A 26,914-nucleotide genomic window follows, 5' to 3' on the forward strand; every position below is an offset into this window, starting at 1 on the left:
CAACTTCCAGAGCCTCAGCCTCCTGACCAATGAAGTGGAATAATGTTATTTACTTCTTGTTTACTGATCACAAATAATTCATCTAAAGCACGTAACCCTGCCAGTCACGTAGCTCTACTGATGTCAGAATAATCAAGGAGAAGGCTGATGGTTTTACACCTTATTATCTTTACATAAACAGAATGATAAGGCCTATACATTTATTTTGGTTAGAAAAATAATCCTTGAACTAATTCAGTTCAAAGATAGCTATTCTCTTACAGAAACCTCACTGCTCCAGAAGCTTATTTATTCTGTAACTTTATTAAAAATAACACTTCCTTTGATGTCAACCCACTTAGAATATGTGGAGGAATCTCCATTTTTGGCAAACACAGGATTGGTCTGAGATCAAATCAGAACTTATTATATAAGTGTTTTGTAATCTTTAAAACACTATAAATTTGTTCAGTGTTACTATCCACCTTATGGCTATTAAGAACAAAAGTTACTTATTTTTACCTTTATGTACACACAAGCAGGGCTAGTTCCAGATAATTCTCCCATATAACGAGTGGCTGTCACAAAATTGCCTCTTACTTCTGCTCAGATAGTTGTATTTAGATCTGGGACTGAGCTGCACAACCTAACAGATTGCCTTTAAGGACTAGACCCTGGTCTTTCTCTCCTCTCTCACACCCTGTGCCCCATCCCACCCCAGTATTCCAGCGAGGAGGCTCGGGGCTTCAGGCTGGTCCTGGCCCCTCTTGTGGTCTCAAGTTCCCCACTTGTTGAATGGGGATGATGATACTGTACCTGCCTCAGAGAGTGTCAAGAACATAATAGCATCCTGTGTGAAAAGTAGAAAGCATTGCGTGTGTGCAGTTTGGGGGTTTAACACACGCAAGTTACTCCTCAGGTTGTGCCTCCTCTCGTACTTGCGTGTTTTTTTACCTTATCACCTCCTTGAGGACTGAACTTGCAATTACTCAGTGGCTCATCTCTTTCCGTTTTGTTGTTGCTGTTGTTGTTGTTGTTTTGCTGCTACGTTTCTGGTCTCACAGTGAACGTAAGTCATTTCTTGCACTGATGGTGGACTCTGAGGGCCTGATGGTGCTCTGGAGGCATCACTGATACAGTTACAATAAAGCCGCCTGGCATCTGTGGCCCTCCACAGTTCTCAGTAGGCTTTTACTGTGTCATCACATCTGATCGGTACTTGTTTAGCTGAAGAAAATCAGAGTTAGAGAGGACAAGTAACACGCCTGTGAGCCCAACCCTCGCAAATGACCAGAACCCCGAGTTCTTGTCTTCTTGCCCAAAGTTATTGCAGACTACTGGGGACTAGCTGTTGAGGGTGTAGGGAGGATGTGTGTGAGCATGTGTGGTTTGGAGAGCGGACAAATAGGAAAGAGGTGAGTTCATGACTCCTCTCTCTTATTCTTTGCTGGTCAAGTAAAACGTCCTTGTGTTGTTATTTCTTTTAAGAAGTGTTGGGGAGGAAGAATTCCTTTCTCTTTGCCCTTCTAGGTTCTTGTCTGAGACTCCCATGTAATAAAAGACAGATGAACAAGATTAACAATAGAAGATATTTATATCATAAGGCTGACTGCACAAAGTTAGTTTCTTGGACAGTTACTGTTTTTTAAGAATTTTTTATAATAGGAAAAAAGGTTTAAAATGGCAGTATCTTACATACAGAGATGTCTTTTTTTTTTTTTTTTTTTGTAACATAAAGGTGGCTGGAACTAGGCAGTCCACAGAGGGTATAGTAATTTTGCAGCCATCAAAGGTAAATGTTTAGACCAACATCTCAGGCACAAGGAAGGAGGAAAGAAAGGGACAGGGATAAAGAGATGTCACTTTCAGCTGAGAGAGCTTCCTTCAAGGAGCCTTCCAGTTTTTTTTTTTCTAATTGTGTGTCCATTTATATCACACCAGGCAGAACATAGTCACACAGCCAAAACAGGTGCAAGGCAGTCAGGAAGTGTAGTATTTTGGCTGGGTACTTGGCTTCCCTGAATAACAGGAACGTTTTGTTACCGAGAAAGAATGGGAGGATGAATACTGAGTGAACAATTAGCAAATTCCGTTGCAGTTAAGACGGATTTCACTCACACATAAACACACACACACATACATGAATATACAATCACAACTAGAGTAATTAGCGATTGCTCTGAGATTGCACTGAGATGTTCTCCAGCCGTTTCTATACTAGTAAACCTAACCAGGGCAAGAGGAGGAACAGGTTTAGTTTCTTTTCTATTCACGCGGTAAAGATTTCAGAAAATATTTCTGCTACTGACTTTACCATTGATAATAACATTATTGAATTCAGACACAGTAAAACAAGGTATTTTAATGGAGTCCAATATCATAATGTAATATGATCAAAGCTGTAACTAGTCCTTAGCTATCTCATGGTTCTGTCTGCATTTCCCTACACTTTAAATGAATGCTTTCCTCAAAAAAGGCGCACTTTGAAACAGCTGTAGTTGTTTTAATATTGATAATTCATGAAGAACCCTTCCTTTAGCTTATCGCAGTGAGAGACAATGAACTTAGGCCTGAGCCATCACAAAACCTCGACGCCAGATGCAGCGTGTTTGCCACATATAGAAAATTAATTTAACTTATTTTCATTTTTCCCACCATTGTCTGCCTCCTCCACAGGCTATACATCGATGGCCCCTTTGGAAGTCCGTTTGAGGAGTCTCTGAACTATGAGGTTAGCCTCTGCGTGGCTGGAGGCATTGGAGTAACTCCATTTGCATCAATACTCAACACCCTGCTGTATGTCATTTTGATTCATGTTATTTGTTCAAATAGCGAACTGACAGTATTTCAGACATCTCTCTTTTAGTAAGAAGTAATTCCTTACCGAATTCTTCTACCTGTTGTTCAAGGAACTCCATTTATGGATTGATAAGGGGACTCATTCAGGGAGCCTCAAAACGTGGTCTGTGGCTTTCAGCAGGGCTCCTTGTAAAACATGTCGGTGCCACAGTTGCGCTCTCCTTCGCCCTTTTCCTCTATCAAAGTCATTCTCTCTGCTCTGTTTCTCTCCTTCCTCATCAGTGGTAAGTGACACTACTAATGCAATTAGTCAGCAAGTATTTTTGAGCACCTAGGTGCCGGTTGATCTTGTAGTTTCTGGTAATACAGCAATGGCTGAGCAGAGTCCTTGCCCTTAAAAAGTTGACATTCAAATGGGGCAGGTAGAAAAATAAACCAGTGAGAAATTCATAAATAACATTATTTCAAAAAATACGAGAACTATGATGAAATGTCGGGAGATTAATGGGATACAGAAATAAAGAGCAAGGGTTATTGTGGAAATGTGGTCAGAGAAAGGCCTTGTGAGATGACAGATGAGCGCATCGTTCCCGGGTCTGTTACTCAGCAAATCTGTAACAGACTGAAGAATAGAAATTTCAAAGGTAAGTTTGCTTGACCAGAACATACTTTTTCAGTGATTTGAGTTCTAGGATTATAGGCAAAAATTAATTGATTGATATTGTCATGAAACCACAAACAAAATGACAGTAGGAAGTTCTTCTCAAATCTGTTTCATTCACTCTTCAAGAAAACACAATTTGCCTTAAAGGCCCGTTTGATGAAGTGCTGAAAAAGAAATAATAAGTTGATGTGATGGGTTTGAATGATGGGTTATTTCAATTTTAAATACGTGATAAAGATTTGGGACTTTTTGGAGGTTCTCAGAAAAATAACTATATTCCAAACCAGAAATTATTTGTTTCTGAAAACATATTGCACATTGTTTGGACCCCTAAAGTTAAAAAAAGGGAAGAATATTTTCTTAACCTCAAGCCTATTTCATAATTATAAGGAGGAATCCAGACTTGGAATTGTGAGTTGCTGGAATGCATTACATAGTAGGTGGTTGTGAAATCTCTTTCTTTAATGATTATTCAGAAGGGGTAAACAGCCAACTTTCTGAAATGATTTGGGCTCATTTTGCCTGGAAGCCAGGGCAGGGAGATCACTGGAGTCCTGCTGAGTGATAGAACTCACTGAAAATAGCTTTTTTTTTTTTCCTGAGATGCAGAGCTGACATTGCTCTGACTCTAAACTCTGTTCAGTTTGATACCTTCGGCTGGAGATGGGTGATATGTATACAATACTCGCAAGCATGAACACGTAAATTCATGGAATACCCCACATCCTTGAGTCAGTATATTGCATTTTAAATGCATTTGGGAGTTAAAGGACGTGCTATGTCAGATGCTGGAATGTAAATAACTGGTTTTTCCAAAGATTGCTTGCTAATGAGAAGCAAATATTCAGGGATATAGAGATTCTTAATTGTTTTTGCCATCCTCATCGCTGTGGTGTTATTTTAATTTTGAAGGGATGATTGGAAACCATACAAGCTGAGAAGACTGTATTTTATTTGGGTGTGCAGAGACATCCAGTCCTTCCGTTGGTTTGCAGACTTACTCTGTGTGTTGTATAACAAGGTAAAATTAGGTTTGTTTTTCCTTTTGCAATCGTTTAAATTTTAAAAAATAGCTATCTTATTTCAAATTTTTGAAGTAATAAGTGCTCACTATAGGATAAACCAGAAAATGTGCAGATGAGTGAGGAGGGGAAAAAAAATCCCTTAAACAAACAGAGATAACGTCTGTTAATAATTTGGTCCACACCTTTTCAGATATTGGTATCTGTGAATTTGTGTATATATGTAGGACAAATTTTGACCTAGGATATTTTAACATAGAAATGTATACATATGGCTCGTGATGTATGCATATAGGATGCATATATATATACATACATATGTGGATGCAAATGTATGCGCATGAGATGGTGAAGGAAGACGGAGCGAGGAAAACATCGCAGAGAGCAATTGCTGTTACACCTTCTATCCTTTGTTCTAGTAGCTCTTTATCTCTTATCTCCACCTTCAGTATTCCAAGTGGATTGTCAGCAGACCTTTGGCACAGTATACAGAATTTCAAAAATCCCAAAATCTAAGTTTAATTTCTTACAGGGGTGAAAGGCAGCATTTTCTTCTACAGATAACCTTTTATTTTTCTATGAATATATCTATCTTTGTCTTTTTCAGTTATGCAAGTAATACACCTATTCATCTTTGCCGCAAATTTGTCATATAAGCCACATGAAGCAAAATCCTCACCCAAAATACATAACCAGATGTAACTCACAAACTTTCTATAAATGCTATCATACTATTAGTGTTGCTCTGCAAATTGCTTTAAAAAAAAAGAAGTATTACTATGCAACCAGATACAAAAGGACAAGTATTGCATAATTCCACTTGTATAAGGGACCTAGAATAGTCTACTTCATAGAGACAGAAAGTAGACTGGTGGTTGCCAGAAGTTTTGAAGGAGAGCAAGTGGGGAGTTAATGTTTAATGGATACAGAGTTTCAGTTTGGGAAGATGAAAAAGTTCTAGAGATGAATTGGTGGAGATGGTTGCAAAACAATGTGAATGTATTTAATGCTAAACAACTGTACACTGAAAAATGGTTAAAATGATCAATTATATGCTATGTATATCTTACCACAATGAAAAAATAAGTGCAGATTCCTGGGACTCACCAAGAGCCTGCTAAATCAGGGGGTGGGTGGGAAGGGAGGATGAGAAGCCACTGAAAGGATTTAGATTTGAGCAGACTGATAACGACTGTAGATCATCTTGGGAGCGTGTGTGAAAATACCAAGCCTGGGGTACTTCAGTTTCTAGAGGAACAGAAGATGGGTAATGGCCAATAAAGGCAATTGGTCAGAGGGGCCAGTGAGGTAGCAGGAAAACCAAGAGGTGGCTCTGTCCTTGAGGTTAAGGGAGGGAACTCTTTCAGGAAGAGGGAAATCAGCGCTCTCAAATTTGTGAGTATTTTTTCTAGGTTGATACCTGAGACTGAACTCTCTAAGTTGGAGACTGTGAGGAGATGTGAATGAATTTAGTATATACTGACAAAAGGTCCCCGAAAGAGGCTGAAACAATTACATTCCACCAAAGAACATGAGAGAAATTTCTTCCAAACATTTTATTACCAATCTTTTACATATCTACCCATCTCTGAAAGAGTGCAGTCTCATTGTATTTTCCCCTACAAGCTAGGGAGATTGAACCTCTCTTCCTACGATTATCAACCATTTGTCTCACTTCTTGGGTTTCCTAATTCTACCTTTGCTTTTTTTTCTAATTAAAAAAAAAATCTTTCTTGAACTGATATAGAGCCCATACATTTTTTTTTTAAATAACAGGCTATAATTGGATCCAAGATACAGAAAAACACATTGGAATAAAAGATGATTTATAAGGCAAGCAGCAGGGTAGGAAAGGAATGAAGGAAAGAAAAACATATAAATGGCTGCACCTTCAAAGCAGTTGAATCTTAATATTTCTTTTCAAGTTTTTTTGATAGGTTATGCTTTACCCTTAGGGTTCCATGGAGTAAATAACACGAAAGCTTAACACTAGTATAAACAATGTGGTGATGATTATCTTCTACACACAGCCCAGCATACTTGTTTTGGTTTTTCATATCAGGAGGATGAACACTAGTTCTTCAATGGTGCTTCTGACGATGATGTTAAAAAAGAAAAGTCTTTTATTATTTTCTGTGTTTGCAACTGTGTTACCAGGTTCAGTATGTGGGAGTGTGTATGTTTGTGTGTTTGTCTTTCTTCAGTAGATATTATTGCTTGTCTATAGTAAGGGAGAAATTAAAATAGAGACATTGAATTCATTAAATACATTATTTAAATTTGCACACTTCTCTCTGGAGGTCACAGGCACCAAACACCAGTTATTGATGCAAGAGTTATTGGGTTAATCTCAGAGCAGCATCCTGGTAGACATTTAAGACAAAAATCAAAGGGGGATGGTATAGCTCAGTGGTAGCATGCATACTCACCACACACGAGGTCCTAGGTTCAATTCCCAGTACCTCCAAATAAGTAAGTAAGTAAGTAAATAAATAAATAAATAAATAAACAAACCTAGTTACCTCCCCCTGCCAAAAAAAAAAATTTTTTTTCTTTTTGAAGACAAAAGTCAAATGCAAGTCATGTGCTTTGTGCTGCGCTGTCCATGACTGGCATCTGGAAATTCCTCAGTTTTGCCTCACAATTAAAATTCATAAACCCTGATTCAATTCCTACAGGGCTTTAAAATGAATTTAGGGTTTGGATGTAACTTGAGGCAGCTGTTGTGTGGAACTTAACTAACGATTTATATTTTAAGAGTATTATGGGTGCTGAGAGAATCTTCATTTATCACCGTCAACGTAAAATATGTTTTTATTGGAATTTTACCATTTGGAGTTGCTGCCTGTCAGAAAATATGTAATTTTAGAGCTGGAAGAAGCCTGTGAGATAAGGTCATTCAACCCTGTCATCGTCCTGATGAAGAAACCTATATAAGCCTATATAAGTTGAGTGACCCCCTAGACATCTCAGGGTCAGATAGCGAAGGCAATAGAAGTCATTCCCTTGGTCACCTGCCGGGCACCCTTACTATGACAAGGGTGCCAGGGGAGTGAGGAAACGTCACTTAGTCACTCCCGACTTGCAGAATGACTTCTTTCGCTTTCCTGAAACTTCTACTTTGAGCCCTAGCATATCCATGAAAAAGTGATTACTTTCATGCTACATAGAAACAGTACTTAAAATCAGTGGATCCTTTTGCAGTAATAAGGTCCAGCAAAGGCACACATACCGTCTCAGGCAAACCTACTGTGCCCCCTGATGCTTGAGAAATAGTCTGGCTGTTGAAGAAGTGCTGGTCGCTTTCCAGGTCTTTCCTCAGAATCCACACATCAGATACGCACCCCTGTTCTCCAGAGCACACCTGTTGTGTCCCTTCTCTTCTTCCACTTTTGATTCCTTTTCTTTCTCTTTCACCTTCTCCTTTTTTCACGGTGGTGCAAGGAAACCCTAAGAAGAGTAATGCATTTAAACGTAGAGTTCAGAAGTCAGGATTCAGCCAGAGCCGGACCAGTCATGAGCGAATTCACCGGGAAGCACAGGGGGACAAAAACCCTTTCCTCCCTTTGTTGGATTTCTTTTCCTTTAGATATTTTTCTTTGTCAGTTTATTTTTCAAGATATCAAAATGTTTGAGGTTTTTTTCCTAGGATGTTTTATTTTGGCAGGTTCGTTCGCTCCTCATACATTTTTATAGCCGGGAACCCAGTGCTGAATAGGAAGAAGGTGGGAGCTTGAACCGAGTCATTTGGGGTTGTTTTGTTTTGTTTTGTTTTGTTCCTAGCATGTATATTATATATCACTTTTGACTTTTTTTTTTTTTTTTTTTTTTTTAGAAAATCATGTTCTTTCTGTGTGAACTCTTAGGTAAAATTTAGAGGCTCTTAGGGAATAAAATAAGAACTATGTAGGAGGGATTTAAAGGAATATTAGTGGAGTAGTTAGCATGCCTGATTTTGTATCTTTGAGGGTAACAGGGAACGAATCCCTTCCACAACCTTCATCATAACTAATTAAACCTATAGACAGTAGGCAGCAGGTTATTAATGTTAGAATCTGCCATGTATGTGGTCCATGTTTATGTACATGTATATATACATTTGCTCGTAGATGTTGGCTGTGATAAGACGAGACCCATTTTAACAAATTGTAGAATCACATATGTTCGAAGAGGAGAAAGTCTGTGTATACAGAATCAATTTTAATGTCTGTTTGCTTTCATGTCCTCCCAGTTTTGGCAAGAGAACAGACCTGACTATGTCAACATCCAGCTGTACCTCAGTCAGACAGATGGGATGCAGGTATGTGATTGGATGTTCTTGTAAATTAAACAAGGCTCTCAAGGATAGAAGATTTACTGTAGGGGCTGGGCTGGAGGAAGATGTCTGCAGGTGGTTTGAAGAGATGCTTCCCACGGGGAATGCCTCTTCTGGAACGTGTCCAGCAAACTCGTGGCTCGTCCTTGAAGTCATCCGTATTCTGCCTTTCACTTGTCCTCCTCACAAGGAGCTGGAACAGACCTTTGAGTTCCCGTCTCTCCTCTTCTCTGTCGCCTCATCTAGAGATCAGAACAGATGTGAACAGTCTAGTGACTGTGTTCAGAGAGGGGAGGTTTTATGCGGGGAGAGAAGATAAGGTCATACACAATGAAGCTTATATCTCTTTAAGGGAAACTAAAAAATCTAACAGACATCACATGTTATTTACTTAACTGCTAGACACTGCGCTAACATTTCATATACATTTTCTTACGTAATTCCAACAGATTCAAGAGGTAGATGATGTTGTGAGCCCCATGCCATAGGTGAAGAAACTAGTGTTTACATCAAATTGCTGCATAGGTGTAGAAGCCTGGGTGTGAATGCTCCCGCAAGTTTTATTTCATCCATTTTCTATAAGACTTTGAATACAAAATGTGAATGCTTGTCAGTTACTGCTGTGTCCAGTGCAGCTCGGGACTGTGTCTAAGGATGGGCAACACAAGACTTAAGAAACAAAGAGACAAAGTAAAGAGCAAAGATGGGAGCAGGGGACTCAAGATCTCGTGGATCTAGAGCACCGACAGCCCGGTCGACATCATACTTATTAGGAGTACACAGCTCAGAAAAAAATGTGATCAAAGAGGTGGGGCTTCAGATATCCGATAAGCCCTAAATTCTGCTTGCTGGTTAACTGATTAATTTCAGGCCCATCCCTTCCAGGAACAATCACCCTCCTCGGGGTATGCAAGATTTCTAAGTCTATCCTGTTACTACCTCCGGGACAATCTCGAGATAGCACGTATTTCCTCTGGGTCAAACCACTCGCTTTCATGCCAGAACAAAGTTCTGTGAATGGATGATCTGGCTTTCCAGGACCTTCCATTGTTTTACCCTAAGGAAATATTGTCGCTGATAGATGCAACCGGTGTTCCAGGTTCTTGTCCCGTCCCAGAAAGAATTCAGAGACAAGACTTAGAGGTTAAAAAGGTAAAGTGAGGATTTATTAAAGGATGGATAGTACACTCTCAGGGGAGAGAGGGCAGGCTCAGGTGAGCAGCTGCCCTGAGTTTCTTTGGCAAGTTATTTACATAGGGTGTAAAAATGAATGGGCAGAATATTCATTGGGGAGGGAAGGGTTTGGGGTCATATTCCCTGATTATCATCCCAACTCCACCTTTCCAAAGGGAGGAGGGATTTTTGTCCTTATTTAGTCTGGATCAGAAGTGTCATGGCGTCGGTTCATGATGGATACTTCTAATCTGCAAGGCTAATTTTATTGAAATGAGGGCATAATGAGTAAAAGGTTACATTCGGACACTGGAAATTCCTGCCTTTTCTGACCTTTCTTTGTTGATCTCCAGCCAAAAGGTGTGGCCCCTTATCAGCCCAAAGATTCCAGCTTTTCTTTCTCTGCCCAGGGACCCCTGCTGCTCACATGATGTGTGGTTTCCTGCATTTGGCCTGTGCCCCTTCTTTCTGCCCAGTTCCTGCCATTTGGTCTGTGTCCCCCTTTCTCTGCTCATATCTAGCTATCTGCCTGCTCTAACAATATCTGCCCTCCTTCGTGCTCTTATGGTCAATCTCAGGATTGTCCCTCACAAATTTTCTTCAGCATAATATGTGCTATAGGTCATCTACTGCATAAAACATTAAAACGAAGCAAGCATGTGCATTTTAAACAAGTAAGTGTGAATATAATATTTTAAGCTCCTGGAAATTTAAGTGCAGCTTGTTTTCTAGTTGCTTGTTTTCCAGCAGCTTGTTTCCCAGCAAGTTACCTCAAAACTAATCTAACCCTATTTTTTCTAGTCAGATTTCTATCATACTTGGTATGTAAAAAGTATCTCATTTTGCTGCTCTCATGAAGCAAGTCAGTGTCATTATTCCTCATGGTTTCCCTGTAATTAAGGTACGGAGCATAACTTACATCTGGTTCTCAGTTTGTCTGCCTGGGACTCAGACACTTTCTCCTCTCTTCTCATCCCACTCTTGACTCTTCGCCGCCAATTCAGATCTCATATTCTGTTCATTGAAAACACCAGCCCATTCATTAGAAGCTGTTTGTTGATAGATCCCAAATTTGGAGCTCTTCTATTTTAGGCTGTCATGTCTGGGATCATTTCCCCAAATTTATGATGACAGTTCATAGTGTTTTACTCATACAATGAGCCATTATACGACAACTTTGCAGTACAAAAACGCTTCCATAAAACTTACATGCTGCACTCTTTTTGAGAGTAAGCAATTAGAAGGCATTCTTCAACATGGCAGTTACTTACAAATGAAGCAACTAACTGAAGTCTAGGGAAATCAGCCATTTGTAATGATGGCATTCAAGAAGATAATGGATTTTAAAGGGAAAGAGGGAGGAAATGATGCTTCTAAATGACTGTGCTTAATAGGTTGCCATTTGATACTTACATGCTTTGCCTCACAGCAGTTTGGTAGGAAGCCACAACGCCAGCAGAAATGATGTTAGAGAAATGGGTTATTTGTCCAACTCTGTGTCATATAAAATGTAGCACTTTCTTTCTGACAGAAGATAATTGGAGAAAAATATCAAGCACTGAATTCAAGACTTTTTATTGGACGTCCTCGGTGGAAACTTCTGTTTGATGAAATAGCAAAATGTAATAGAGGGTAAGTCCTGTTCCTCAAAAAATGTGACACGTGGCTAATGATCGAATTAAAATATTCCCAAGTCATTACATGAAGTTTTTAAAGATCATTTAGTAATGGGTTTACAAATTACAGAGTTGTTTAAACACTCAATTATCACTATCAAAGGAGGAAGCAAGGCGGGAAACACCTAACGTATCTGTAATGCCAAATAACTAAAATTTGGTGTAAAAATAGTCTATAAGGTATATATGAATTAGACTCTCCTACCCACTTTTAAACTTGTATGGACCCGTATTAAAATGGATGTTCACTCCCACAGTATAAATCAGGTGATCACTGGAAATTTTTTAAAATTCATGTTGGCAAACAAGGGAGTCCTTCAAATAGTTCTACCGTGAATGTGCTGAAAAATCAGCCTTTTTGTACCTTTGTACCAGAATGAATACGTTTTTTAAAACTCATAGAGACTGTTATATGCAGTCTCTAAATCAGAAATATCTCCATCTTCTTTTCTTGGAAGCTGTAATTCTGTGAAGAATCTTAGCATTATGGACTATATGTGTATGATCTGAAGAAACTGCTGCTGAAGGATGGCATTCATTTTAGGGCACAGACTAGTGAGCCCATTTGTCTTCTGTAAAATTATTGTAGTGCAGATACTCTGTTAAGAGTTCTAAAAGCATTTTGAAAATCATATACCCACTCACACGTTTTAATGTTAGCGTTGAAAAAGTTTCATTATAAGTTTAAATAATTCCAAAGACTGTGATTTCTAACACATTGCAGATACTGACACTTTAAAATTAATACATCTACTAGAATCCAAACATCATAGTTTCTAAGCACCAACCTCATATATTTGCATCTTTTGTCACTTTCGTTAGCAGTTGGAAATTTTATGTCACTATTTTGTCTATTTGAACTTGTATTTCTGTCCTATTTAAGCTGCAGAATTTTATCAAGATTCAATATAGTTTTGCACTTGAACTAATACTTTTGTTGCTAAACTAAACACACTTCTGCAATAAGAATATGTAAATAGATGATTTAATTTTTAAAATTTCCTTTGACTCTAAATCGCTCCAGCGATTTTTTTTTCTTCTGGATCAAGTTATTAAAATTATTATCACATAGTTGATTAATTCATAATTTTGAAAATACATTTTGATAAATATAAAAAGGATATTTGATTGTTAATCAGTGAGGCAGCTTAGTAGATTGAGAGCTGTCTATAAAATCCCCAACGTGTAAATTTATGGGTGAATGTGATTTATTGAAAGAATCACTGATTCATCGTGGCCTTTGGCCTTTGGAGATTTTGCTCTAGGAATCATGATATGAAGCCCCAGAAGCAAAATCTAAAAAGGAATATAGCTGCCCATGTAATTCACATAGCAGCCATGTTGGAAAACACTTCTGTGTTTTTTTCCCATGATGAAGTAATTTTGGGTTGAAGAGGGAAGCATTATTTAGAAAGCAGAGGTCCTTTGTAATATTCAGGGCCCTAGTTAAAGGTGAACTATAGGATAAAGAAAAAAAAAATCAACCCAGTCTTGGTTATGTTTCTTTTCTTTCTTTCTCCAAAATCATCCACCTTAGATGTGAGAATCTTGTCACAGTCACCTGGATCTTGCTACGCAGCAGACTCCTTCCTCTTTAATGACATTTAACTGACCTCTGACAAGCGTTGTTTTACTAGTTTTCAAAGTAGAGTGCTGGAAACTTTGATAGTTTGGTTTTTTGTTTGTTTTTGCTCAGTTCTGAAACCAAACCCCAAAACAGTAAAGGATCATTTGCAAGAAATTAGTTTGGGACTACTGGTGTCTTTGGCTGCTTCTTTTGAGTTCTCATTTGTTATATAATATTTGTATTGAGAGAGATTTTGTGTGTTTATTTAGTTAGTTGTTCATTTTCTTTAAACAGCAAAGCTGATTAAGAACAAATGTGCACCATCTACTGTTGACATTTGTACAACTCTGTCATTTTGTGTATTTGCTCTGGGCAGGCACCTAAGATGCATTATTTTTTTTAAAGGATTTTTATGGTGCATAGTTAAGAAAAGAATGGATCAACATCTTAAGGGTTCATTAACTCAAAGAAGGCACTATTTAAATAGAAGTCTTCATTTTAGATGTACAATTTTGGTTAACATCATGTATGCAAATTGTTGAGAGAATATAAAGAGAGAAAAATAGAGAACAGAGACATAAATTTGCACCTGTGTATGAGACTGGTCCCTTCTTTGCATGTCTTTTTAAAATTGTTTATTATACCTAAGATCCAGTTTCCTATTACTTATAATAGAAATGTATATCATAGTTTAACTCAGTTGAATTTATGCATCAGGCAAAAGGAGAAATAGAGGATTAACTTTATGTGGCCTTTGGAGTAGAGAAAACTCCGGGACTGGACTAAATGTCTGAAACTGTATCTGTATTTTGCTGCCTCATGGTGTTTTCAAAACAATACAGATTAAGAAATACCTAGGTTTGGTCTCTCTGTCCCTGAGTCGAGTCATTCAAACCTTGTGAGTCTGTAATACAAGGAGTGAATAATCTCTAAGGAGTGAATAAGCTTTCATTATATGAGGTCATACACTTAAAAATGCATGAAGAAACAAGTATTGGTGTAATAGGAAAATATGCACAAATGTATTGAACATTATGGAACTAGTTCCCAACATCTGCTCCCAAACAACGTTTTCTGTTAGCATCTAAGTCTGTGTCTACCCATCTCAACAAAGTGTTTGTACATAAATCTCTAGATGATCGTTGGATTGCAGCAACCTAATGAAAATTAATTCAAGTGAATTGCAAAGATTCATTGCAGATCTCGAAAAGTTGTAGGATTTCATTGTTAGTGAAAGTGACATTGGGGAACTCCTCAAATTCTACAAGGCTCTCCTGGAGCTAAACTAGTTAACAACTGGAAGACAAAATGTTAAAAAAAAAAATCATACATGTGCTTTAAAAATAATTATTTTATTATGAAGTACTTAAGATAAGCCTTTGGGAAATCTGCAGAATTAAAAAAAAAATTAACTCTATAGTTGCCCTGTGAAACCAAGAAAGAAAATAACAGTGTCTTATTGTCATAATGCAGTGTTAACAGAGAATGTATAGAGATAGACAAAATGTATAGAAAATTACACTAAGGCTTTTGTGGGGTTTTGGTGGTATAAATTCAGTAGTTGAGTTATAGTCATTTTAAGTAATCCATTGTATCTAGCTCTGGTTTTAATAGTAATCTAAGTTTTATTAAATGTAAGAATTAATTTTCGTACTTCTTTGTTATTCTCTTCCTTCTGCTCATTTTGGCTCTTCTCTCACTAATTTCTTAAGGCGGAACTGAAGGTTGCTGATTTTGACATTTGTCCTTTTCTAATGAACGTATTTTAACGCTATAAATTTCCCTCTAAACACCACTTTAGCTATGTACCACAAATTTTGATATTTTTGTTTTCATTTTTATACAGAGCAAAAAAACTTTTAATTTTCCAAAAGATTTCTTTTTTGATCCATTAGTTATTCTGAAGTATGCTGTTTAATTTCCAAATACATGGGTATTTTACAGATATCTATTTGTTCTTGATTTCCTGTTCAAATGGGTTTTAAGAAAACATGCTCCTTTTGATTTCAGTCCTTTAAAATTTATTGACACCTGTTTCACTGTCCAGAATATGGTCTGTCTTGATTAATGTTCCATGTGCACTCAAAAAGGGAATTTGTATTCCATTGTTTTTGGGTAGACCACCCTACAAATATCAATTAGTTCTAATTGGTTGATAGTGACGTCCAAGTCTTCAATACACTTCCTGATTTTCTGTCCACTTGTTCTATCAATTAGTGAGAGAAGAATATTGAAATCATCAACTATAATTCTAGATGTACCTGTCTTTACAGTCCTATCTATTCTTGATACACGTATATTGAAGTTTTTAGTTCTAGGATTTAATTGTAGTGTTTAAACTACGTACATTATGTTTTATTATTACATTGTATTCATTAGAAAATAAATTGCATTTTACTTTTACATAGATTAAAAATAGTTTTTTCCAGCTTTATTTGATGTAATTGATATACAATATTGTATAAGTTTAATGTGTACAATGTAATGATTTGATATGTGCATGTTGCAAAATGACTACCACAATAATGCTAGTTAACATATCTATCATCTTACACAATTACAGATCTTGTGTGTGTGGTGAGAACTTTTAAGATCTACTATCTTTGCAGCTTTCAAATGTACTGTGCGATATTGCTAACCATGCTGCACCTTACATCCCAGAACTTTTTCCTCTTATAGTTTGTAATCCTTTGTCAGTCTTCACTCAAACCCCACCTCCCCCACCTGCCTCTTGCAACCTCCAATATACTCTCTGTTTCTATGAGCTTTTTTTTTTTTCGGATTCCACATATGAGTGAGATCATACAGTATTTGTCTTTTGTCTGATTTATTTCACTAATCACGATGCCTTCAAAGTTCATCCATGTTGTTGTAAATGGCAGGATTTTCTTCTTTTTTATGGCTGAATAATATTTCTGTGTGTGTGTATGTGTGTGTTTGTTATCACATCACATCACATTTTCCTTGTTCATTTATTCATCTATAGAGATTAAAGTTGTTTCCGTGTCTTGACTATTCTAGATAATGCTACAATAAACATGAGGGCAGATAACTGTTCAAGACAGTAATTTCATTTCCATGGATATATACACAGTAGAGGGACTGCTGGGTCATATGATGGTTTTGTTTTTAATTTTTTGAGGAACCTCCATACTACTGTCCACAGTGGCTGCACCAGTTTACACTCCCACCAGCAGTGCACAAAACTTCCCTTTTCTCCACAACCTCGCCAGCACTTACGTCTTGTCTTTTTGATGATAGTTACTCTCACAGGCATGAGATGGTATCTCGTTGTGGTTTTCCCTTGCATTTCCATGATGATTAGTGATGCTGAGCACATTTTCACAGACCAGTTTGCCATTTCAATATCTTTTTTTGGAAGAATGTCTATTCAGATCTTTTGCCTATTTTTAATTGTATTATTTTTATTGATATGTATTTGATTTACAATATTATATTATTTTTAGGCATACAACATAGGATTCAAAATTTTTATAGATTATACTCCATTTAAAGTTATTATAAAATATTGGCAATGTTCCCTGTGCTGTATAATATATTTTGGTAGCTTTTTTATTTTACACATAGCAGTTTTGACGTGTTAATCTCCTCCCCACTTCCCTCTCTCCACTGGTACCTACTGGTTTGTTTTCTATATCTGTGGGTCTATTTCTGTTTTGTTGTATTCATTTGTTTTAATTTTTAGATTTCATATATGAGTAATAACTTTTATTTTATTTGTTCTTTTTAATATTGTTGGACTTGTGTCCGGCATGCAGTTTTATTACTTGGGTTCAGTTTGATCTTTTCAAGGCTTGCTTTTCAGCTTTGTTAGCATAGGTCCAGAGCAGCCTCCGATCTAAGGCTGATTTTACCAACATCCTTCCTACTCCTTGCAAATAACGTAATACCTTTCTGAGGACATTACCCACTGCCAGTGTATTACATATAGATCTTTCCATCCTGGCTTGTGGGAATTTGAATTGTTGACAAACTTGCATAAACTCTGAGAACTGTTTAGCCTACTGCTCCCTGGGAGTTCTTTACCCAGGTTCACGTGGTTTCCTCTCACACACGAGATTAGGACTCAGCCAGACGTGAGGGTACTCCTCTGCAGATCTCCAGGATATATCTTTGGATATATCCTCCCTTCCATATTCTGTTCCATAAGTTCTAGCTTCTTTGGCCTTCATGACCTCCATTCTTATCTTTAACTCAGTAAGACCACCAGCCTCTGCATGAGTCTCCCTCCTCTGTGCTGCAGCCTGTAAATTGCCTTCAGGCAATAAGCAGAGAGTTGTTGGACTCACCTCAGGTTTTTTTGTTTGTTTGTTTTCTTTCTTTTTTTTCTTTTCAGGGATCACAGTTCTGTGCTGACTGTTGTCTAGTATCTGGAAATACTTGTTTCATATATTATTCACTTTGTCCTACTTTGTTAGTGCAAGAGGGTAAATCTAGTCTCTATTACTCCATCATGGCTGTAAGGAAAAGTTTATTTTATAGTTCTTTGTTTCATTTTTCAAGGTAAAAAGTTTTAATAAAATCTTTTTTTCAGTGTTTATTATAAATTTTGGTATCCATTTAAATGGATTCACTGCCTTTTTTTCAGCGCCAATTATTCTCAGATAATGAGTACATGCTGTATTTGTTCAGGATATGATAAGAATTGTTAATCATTTTGATATCTTAGGAAGAATTCGATGCAAATCAACAAACTCTGGAGGAAGATCAATGTGAAATACTAGTCATTTCCTGGGATTTATTTATTCTATTTGTTAGGAATGTGTCTAATTTATTCACTAAAATTTTATGCTAGCAAATAATAAAACCTGCTTGGCATTTGTTACAATTATTGCAGTGCATGAATAAAATAGAAAATGTATTCAGATTAATATGCTGTTTGTTTCAATGTGGATATAAATTAGTCACTTAAAATTATCCTTTCAAATTGGTATTAGCTTTCCTCTCTTTTCTCTTATTCACTGCTGCTCATGAAAAATACATGGGATCTTTAGGGAAGAAAATGTTTGTAAAACATGTAGTATGAGGAGGGCTGAGATGGCCCAGAGTGGGTGGACATCTGCTTATGTGTCACATCATGTGGGGCAGCTGACATTTATCAGTCGCTGTTCTTGATTTGGTTTCTGCCCTTTCCAATGACATGCAGACTGCAGATAATAAGCAGATGTGTGCTCCTAGTTATATTCTTTGACTTATCTTGATTTCTAGTATGAAAAGCATGAGGTCAGTAAAAAATCTGCCTGGTGGTCACTTACATTTGGAAATAATTGGAAACTTACTTGCAGTATGCAAAGCAGCAAATTAACTTTGTTAACGCCTTAGACATGACTCCTAAAGCAGACTTCTTGTCATGTTCTGCATAATTTTCCACCTGATTTTCCATTTTCTCCCTTTCCCTTTCAGGAAGACAGTTGGTGTATTTTGCTGTGGACCCAGTTCAATCTCTAAGACTCTTCATAAACTGAGCAACCGAAGCAATTCATACGGAACGAGATTTGAGTACAATAAAGAATCTTTCAGCTGAAAACCTTTGAGACGAACCAGGACTCTAAAGAAGGAATGAGTGCAATTTCTAAGACTTTGAAATGCAGCTGAATCAAACAACTGTGTCATGCCAAAGAGTAACAAGGTTTTCTTATTTATGATTATTTAAAATGGAAGTACAGAGAATGTGGCAAGATGACAGGTCACATTACATGTTTAATCTGGAAACCAAAGAGGCCCTGAAGAATATTTGATGTGATTATTCACTTTTCACTGCTCAAATTAAAAGAAAACTATCAGATGCACGCTGTTGATTTTTATGGCAGATTCAAGAACTCCCTGGTGAGGAGTTCCATCCGCTCACTGTGAGGCTGAGAGCCTTGGTCCTCTTTAAATTGTTTTTGGTTGAACAAGATGCAAGATTGAACAAAATTAAAAATTCATTGAAACTCAGATTACATTTTCTACGTGACTATAAACAGAGTAGCTTTGATTTAGAAGAGCTCCAGGCAAATGTATTAGGTGTTTGAAAATGCAGCACAGGACTGTGTGTTGATACGGGTACTTTGAGTCGACGTCTAATCTTGCTCACTACTGACGCTCATACCTCTGCTTGGTGTCTGTAGACTTTACACGCAGTGAATTGCGTGCAGATGTTGATATAATATCTGTTTTTATATTTTTCTCTCTTCTTTGTTCTTTGGTCTAGAGAAGTCTACCCTCCCTTGGCATGCGTTAGACACAATGATTTAATCGGTCCTTTTCATCCCCAATTTATTTAATCTATTATGATTGCATTGTAGTGAGGAAGATATCATTCCTGTAAATTATAAAGGGACGTGTAGACTAATAGCTTTCTTTCCTTTCCAGCATTTTGGCCTCTTATTTTTATTTACTCTTTTATTCCCCCTAGTGTCATTTGTCTTCGTTTTTAGCCTCTTAAGCTGCTTTATGTAGTTTGCACTTGGAAGACCAAAGAGTGTTGTGTCGTCCGTGGTCACTGAGATAGGAGTTCTCTCTCCTTTGTCGCACGTTGGTTTATGCTGGAGACTTTGAGAGTATAGTCACATTCCTGAATAGGAAACGTTTCTTTGACTTTTTATACAAGAGACAACACTTCATTGATTATTCAAATTTAAGTTCAGAATCAAGATAATTATTGTTGTACTGTCAGGTATTCTGAGTCTTGAGGAAGAATGAGTGAGCGTAAAGTCCCTGTTGGGGCAGTGCTGGGTGATCCTGTCAGTTTATGCTCCCTGACCGTACCCTTGGCTCAGAGGAAAAATCCACTTCTCTATTTTAAGAATTAAGGTATTTCTACAATTTAGTGATTTTGTTTGGCAGACATCTGTTGCTCTCAGACAGTGCCCATTGCTGAAATCAGCGGCGTAGCTTTTCTTGCCTCCATTAAAATGTTGCAGTATAGAACATAATATGATAGATGCTGCTGTCATTTTTTGCTCTGATTCACCAATAGCAATCAAGCATGTTAACCCATCTAGCATTAAATGCCCAGAAACATATCACGTACAGCTAGTTCTTCCTCTCCTTGGACCTCTTTCTTTTCCCTTCTATGAAAGGAAAGCGAGTCAGAAAAAAGATATGGGAAATGTGCAATGTTCCTGCAGATTTAGCTCTGAAGGCATATTTAATAACCAGTAAGCACATCTTGGCAACACTTTCTAAAATAAAAATAATTTTCACAAAAACACAGAACAGAGAGAACTGTTCAGAAGAAACTTGAGTTAGTACAGGCTTGGTATACGATAGTCTCTAATAGTTATAATTTATTTATGTGATTATATTAGTATACCTACTTTCAGTAAAACTGGTGGAAGATTTTTCAAGGAGAATGATCTTTCCGAATAAGTCTTCCTTTCTGGGTGAGCCTCTTTGCCTATTTTAATGTTCAAACACTGAGTGTTAAACACGAAATTTTTGCTTCTGTAAGTAGGAATGAAACCAGGACTTCATCATGCCTGCATAAGAAAGCTTTGTTTTGTTTCGGGGGATTCTTTCTCTGGGGCCAATTCTTGTCAGCCCAATCTTAAAACTGTAATTTTAGTGGCAATAAATGTTAAAATTGAAATGTCATCCTTGAAATCTCTGTAAGCTTACTTTACCTTTGCAGCAATAAAGCAGACAGAGTTTCTTCACAAGATGACACAAGTTTAACAAATGGAATCTGCCTGAGTATGCACTGCCGTGAGCGGAGCGGCTTTGACGCAGGAAAATGGATGTGGGGCACGAGGAGGACGTGTCCCTGGCTTCGGTTGAGCCCCTGGGACGTGCCCCGCCAAGTGTGAGTCCTTGGCTTCGTGCAGGAAAGAATTCAAGAACAAGCCACAGTTGAGTAAAGGTAGATTTATTCAGAGAGATACATCAAAAAGCAAGAAAAAGACCACGAGGAATGGGGGTTGGGTGCTCAGATTAGAGTAAAAGTAGGTACACATTCTATAGACATTCCTCTTCCGTCTCTGAAGAGGGAAAGAGAAAGAGAGAGAGGCGGCAGTGGCCACGAGGCACCATGCTGCCAGTTTTTATGGGCTCAGTGGCTTCATATGCTAATAAGTGGAAGGACCAATTTAACTAGCCTGGGGAAGGGGCTGGGATTCCCAGGAAGTTGGCCATTTCCCACTTTGACCTTTTGCGGCTAGCCTTGGGACTGCCATGGCGCCTGTGGGCATGTTAATCTATTACAATGGGCGTATAGTGAAACTCAAGATCTGCTAAAAGTTAAATCTCTCACCATCCTGAGCCTCAAGGCCCACTGGCGGTTGAATCTTCCAGCATTTTGATGTTAATCGCTGTAGCATTCCTTGAGTGGCTGTGCCCTGCCCCCTTCCTGTCTCAGCTTTAGGGGTTTATTATGTTCAATGGCACTGGCTACTCTGAGACTGTGGCAAATTTCTCCTCATTCTGGGCTTAAGATTTCTTACTGGACTAGATCAATAGTTACTAGCCTTTTTTTTTTTTATTAATGTAACTTTTTGAGAACCTGGTTGAAAATAAATGTTATGGCATACCTGCATGGTATTACATACAATTTTGGGAGGCCCCAAGTCTCCAGAAGACCCCTTTTTAAGAACCTCTGAACAAAATAACCATCATGATAGATTTTTTCACCTGTATCTTTCCATTCTCTGATTTTTTTTTTTGGAAGAAACCATCAATTTTTTATAGCATTATACTAAGAAATTAACTGTGTGCACAAAGTAAAGGAAATTCTCTTTATATGCCCCCCAAAGAATCCAACAGAATCCTCCATTCAGTTCTTAATCTTTCTTGGGGTCTCCTGCTTTAGGTTAAGAGAACGCTGTGATTTTTGCATATCAACAATAATAATAAACTCATATTCACACACACACACACCCCCTACACATACATTTAGAGCATGTTTATTGTGTTTTTGGTTTTTCTTACTTATCTTGTTTTTTTTTAATGCAAGTTAAAAGTGAAATGATTGATAGCTATTTATTTAGTGATTGTAAGTGCCAGTTGGTTGATTGTACAACACTTAAAACAAAGAAAGAAAAGCCATGTGGACAAAGCATAGCGTGAATTGATTGACTCTATATATCCATGTTCCTTAAACCCCCCCTCCCCAAATCAAGTGTTTACTTGGAGCATTCACAACAGGTGATGGATTTAAATTATAAAGCATTGTTAAAGAGGCTTGCTAAAAGCAAGTGGGCCAGAGTTTTCATCAATAAATAATGTTGGTGCTGAAGAGTATTCATTATATTAGAGAGAAAAAAACTAAGTAAAGAAAAAAATATTTTTTCCTTAAGGATGATTAACTCAGCTGAACAGTGATTTTTCTAAGCAAACCATGAGACTATTTAAAAGTGCCACTCATGATGAAAAGTTCCCTTTTCTTGTGCTAGCCAAGATAATTTCACATCCAGTTATATTACAGAACATAAAATGCTGAAGTTAGGAGGACTGTAATTTGGCAGTTGAGGAATCTGAAGCACAATGAAAGATGAAAAATGTGCTTCAAGTCATCCATTGAGTTCGCCACGTGTGGAAACCTGAGTTTGGCTTTTCTTTCTTTCTTCCTTTCTTTTTTTTTCAGTTTACATATATGTACTGATCATTGTTTCTAAGAACAATTTAGAGCCTTAGCTTTTTAAACTTACATAGTTATCAAAGGAATAAAGCCAAGCACAAAATAAGAATCAACAGAATGCAGTAATCCAATCATAAAGGACAGTCAAATGTGCCCACATATATTCAAGAAATTAGTCATCTAAGTTATAAATAATTAGTTCATTTGTGTCCTTTTTTTTTTTAGATTCTACATCTAAGCGATATCATATGGCATTTTTGTTTCTTTCTGGCTTACTTCACTTAGGATGACGATCTCCAGGTCCATAATCTCTGCTGCTGAAAGGCCCTCGCCCCTCCCTGTCACATACACGTCTAATATGTCATATCTAGTTCTATTAGTTTGAATCTCCTGGTAAACTACTCAGTGTTAGGTGGAAAATAAGGTGCTGAGTGTTAATTCCAGATTCAGATACAGAAAATTCCCGTCTTTTTCCCTATATATCTTCGATTCTAAATTTGTTCATCTTATATGCTTTGCTTATTAGAACTTATTTCCAGTTAGCAATTTTAAAATGTGACAGTTGTGGTAAAGGGATTATGTCCTCCAGAAGTTTATAATGGAGAAATACGTAACAGTATAGTTTCTAGGAAATGCTAATAGTGTAATTTTAAATCTAGATTCATAGACGAAAGTTGTAACTTCACCAGCTTTCTAACCACCCAGGGAAATGTTGATATTAAAACAAATGACTGCTGTTCTCTCTTCACGTGACCATAACATGCTTCTTGTTCAGGAAAAGAAAGTCAGCTTTTTATAAACTCATGAGGCAGGAAATAAATGAAGTCAAGCATAATGAGATTGACATTTGCTTCAGCAGCCACAGAACAGTGAGAACTGGCCGCTTCCTTCTGTCTAAATCTCCCTTCCATTACCCCGATGTCTTTATTCCGTTCCGTAGTATTCTCAAAGGACAGAGTTGCGAAGGCTAGCTAGATGAGGATTTTCAAAGGAAAGAAGCAGACTCCTAACACTTAGCAAAGAAGGGTCCACTAAAGGAGAAGAGAAAAAAAGACCACGTGAATCATTTAAAATTAGCAAAGAGTTAAGCAATGTTGTTTTAGAACAGATACTGTTAATTTTTTTTTAAGCGAATATACAGAATTGTTATTTTCTCCTATAAAGAAGATTGATATTCTTATTTACTGAAGCTAAAAATAGATTTTTTAAATTATATTTTACACTGTAGCAAAATCCCCAGAAACCTTAATGCAGTGTTAAGCTACAGTTTAAGAATTGGTAAGGGTGAGGAATGCCTCAATAGGAGCAAAACTTGGAGGGGAAGTAAAGGGAGTCAAAGAAAGGAAAATTATTCAACACACAAGGACATGATAATGCTTTTTTTCATAACTTAATAGATGATCAAGTGTGTGGCAAGACTATCTATTACTCTGGTTGAGAAAATGTAAAGATTGCAGTGTTTGGTTCATTTTGAGGAATCCTTTCACATTTTTATGACTACTAGAATTTTAGCAGAAGCTTTACTTTTGATCAGAGTTATATCGGGCTTCTGTAAGAATCAGAGCTTGAATGAGCTCTGGTTGACCCAGAGACAACCCCGGCATTTAGATGATAACCAGCACCCCATAAATGCTCCTGACTACGTGGCAATAAAGAAGGGGAGGTGGCCATGCATTGTGTCAGCTGCACACGTTGCCCATTGACACTCGTCATTGCAGGATCGTATTTCTCAACTCTTATCCTTTCACCCAGGGAGTGAAATCTTCCTAACAACACCTACTCTGAGAAAGAAATTCTCTCTGTTGTCTCGTAACAGTGTATCTGTTCACCTCTATCAGCACATTCATCTGACCCTAGTTATCCTTTTAGGACGACAATATAATTCATTTTAGTGGTGAGAAATATCCACCAGGGAGCTTACTTGCCTGCTAAAAAAAAATATGATAGCCAATACACTGGCTAGGGAGAAAGCAGTTAAATCTTCCAGGGTGCCCTCTCCAGGTGAGCCTTCAGGAATGTAAAGCACCTTACCACACATGTCCGTGCTCTGTGGTTAGATGTGCCACATGGTTTAGTCTCCAGCCTCCCAGGGACTACCCAGTTCAGGAAAATACCAGCTCTTGAGTCAGCTTGGCATCTTCAGTCATGTAACTGGATACCCACTAGGTACAATTGCATCCTTGTTTAAACATGGCAGTTACCTGCTCACCAAATGGCATTAGCAGGAAACTGTCTTTATTTTCTTCTCTTTTCATTAAAATTTGATTTAAATTCAGAGATGGGAAAAACAGAAATCACTTTAAAAAATGGGGATAATTGGTGGCTGTTCTGTTCTTCCCTGAGAGCCTGCCAATTTCATCATTTTGCTCAGCTTCCTCCAGTGTGTGCGATGAACAGAATCCTGGGTTAGGAATCAGAAGACTTGTAACCTTTACCCCTGAAAAGTATTAGAGCATGAGTGTAAAAATAGGAATAAGATCTACCTCTGCTAAACTTAAAGGAATGCATCTGGGGAGAAAGGGAAAGGGTGGTGAAGAAAGATGCATTTCCTGGGCAAATCTTCTTTAATAGGTTTTTTGACAACGCAGTAAAAATAAAACACTACTCTAAGAAAGTAAAAGCACAGGCTTTTATGAGTCACAGTCTGTTGTAACTGAAAGAATTAGTATCTGTTGTCTGGGCAAGTAAAGAAGTCACCACAAGTAGATTGGTACCACTGTCTCTCTTTGCTCTTCTGAGGTTCCCATCAACAAAGTCACCTGTTTGTCCAGTGCCTTCTGAATTCCTCCTGACTATTTTTGGTCAGGCTCAGCGTGGCTGGAGATTGCTGTATTGATCTATGACAAGTGAGCTAGGAATTTCTGAGAGGGGTTATAAGTAACCAGCCTATTTAAGGTTTGATGGAGAAAAAAGCAGGTGTTTTGAGACATCCTACTGAATTAAAACCAAGACCTTTATTTTAGGACCAGAAATAATTCTAAAAAAGAAAAAAGCACTGCATTGTATACTACTTTTTTTCTAGGTGGGAATAAAATAAATTTATCTTTTCCTTACTCTTAAGAAAGATACTCATGTTACATATTTTCATCAACACTTACATAATTTTGTAAATATTTGTATTTAAAATATGTATTGTCTAGGTATGTAAGAGAGAAAGAATATTTTTTATGATGGATTGAAAGAAAATTGCCGATATGAAAATTACATTCTGCAATAATGTGTGATGGTCTTTTCCAGCTTTCATAGTAAGCATTCAGTGGTGGCAGGTTCTCGACTGCAGGAAACATAGTCCACTCATCACAGTGTGAGACCCCCGGCATTCTAGGTGTGGTGTCTGATTTTTGTTGGGCTAAATTGAAGCATGAGTTTACACAGTGCTGGAGAAGAAGCACTAAACTCAGATTCAATACCTGTAAAGAACTGGAAAAAATACATTTATTTTTATATGTAATTGTATTGTTGTAGAGTTATGGTATGTTTGTAGAAAACCTTCATTGTTTTCCTAACAAATAAAGGTTGGACAAAAATACTTAAAATTCCTTTCATTGTAAATGAATTGTTCACCTTTGGCAGTAATCAAGAATTTTTTCTAAGATTTTGAGAATGGGTTAATATGGTTTACATCTTAATGAAAGAGCAAATAATCACACTGGTCTTGACTTGGGAAAGCATTAGACAATAGTTAAGAAATGTTCCCCTGGGAAATTTTGACTGTGGTCTAATTCCAAGCTTCTCGACACTCTTGGAACTCTGAGTTCAGCAGGCTATATAATTGGGAATTATGGAATTCCAATCTCTAAATTTTCTATGCTAGGTTTGGCATTTGGATTTTATTTTTCATTTCTTTGTTTTTGATATCATTCTCAAATCTCATAATTGGACTCATTAAAAGACTGAAATATTTATACGATTTTAAGATGTCCAAACTGTACATATTTTTCTTCACAAAAAATGAATAAAATACAATATATTCCTTATGAATTCTAAATGTTGAGTTTTTATACTTGATCATTGAGGATTTCCATTTTACCTGAACATTGCCTCTTCTGTAAATATTCTCATCCATATAGAAACTCCTGCTTAAAGGATTTTGTTAATTTTTTTCCAATATATCACTGTCTCCCTTTTTTGAAATTTGTGAA

General features: G+C 37.3%; 1 protein-coding gene across 1 annotated transcript in view; it reads left to right on the plus strand.

Moving 5' to 3' along the window:
* The window catches only part of NOX4 (NADPH oxidase 4), a 126,258-nt gene extending 107,107 nt beyond the window's left edge, over positions 1–19,151 (plus strand). The window contains exons 14-18 of the mRNA XM_006218368.4: positions 2,656–2,775; positions 4,355–4,463; positions 8,696–8,764; positions 11,484–11,584; positions 18,620–19,151. Of these exons, the coding sequence (XP_006218430.2) occupies positions 2,656–2,775; positions 4,355–4,463; positions 8,696–8,764; positions 11,484–11,584; positions 18,620–18,740 (520 nt within the window). The 3' untranslated portion in view covers positions 18,741–19,151. The remainder of the gene's footprint in view (positions 1–2,655; positions 2,776–4,354; positions 4,464–8,695; positions 8,765–11,483; positions 11,585–18,619) is intronic.
* Positions 19,152–26,914: the final 7,763 nt, after the last annotated feature.

The sequence above is a fragment of the Vicugna pacos genome, chromosome 10 (genome assembly GCF_048564905.1).
Source record: "Vicugna pacos chromosome 10, VicPac4, whole genome shotgun sequence".
Lineage (NCBI taxonomy): Eukaryota > Metazoa > Chordata > Mammalia > Artiodactyla > Camelidae > Vicugna > Vicugna pacos.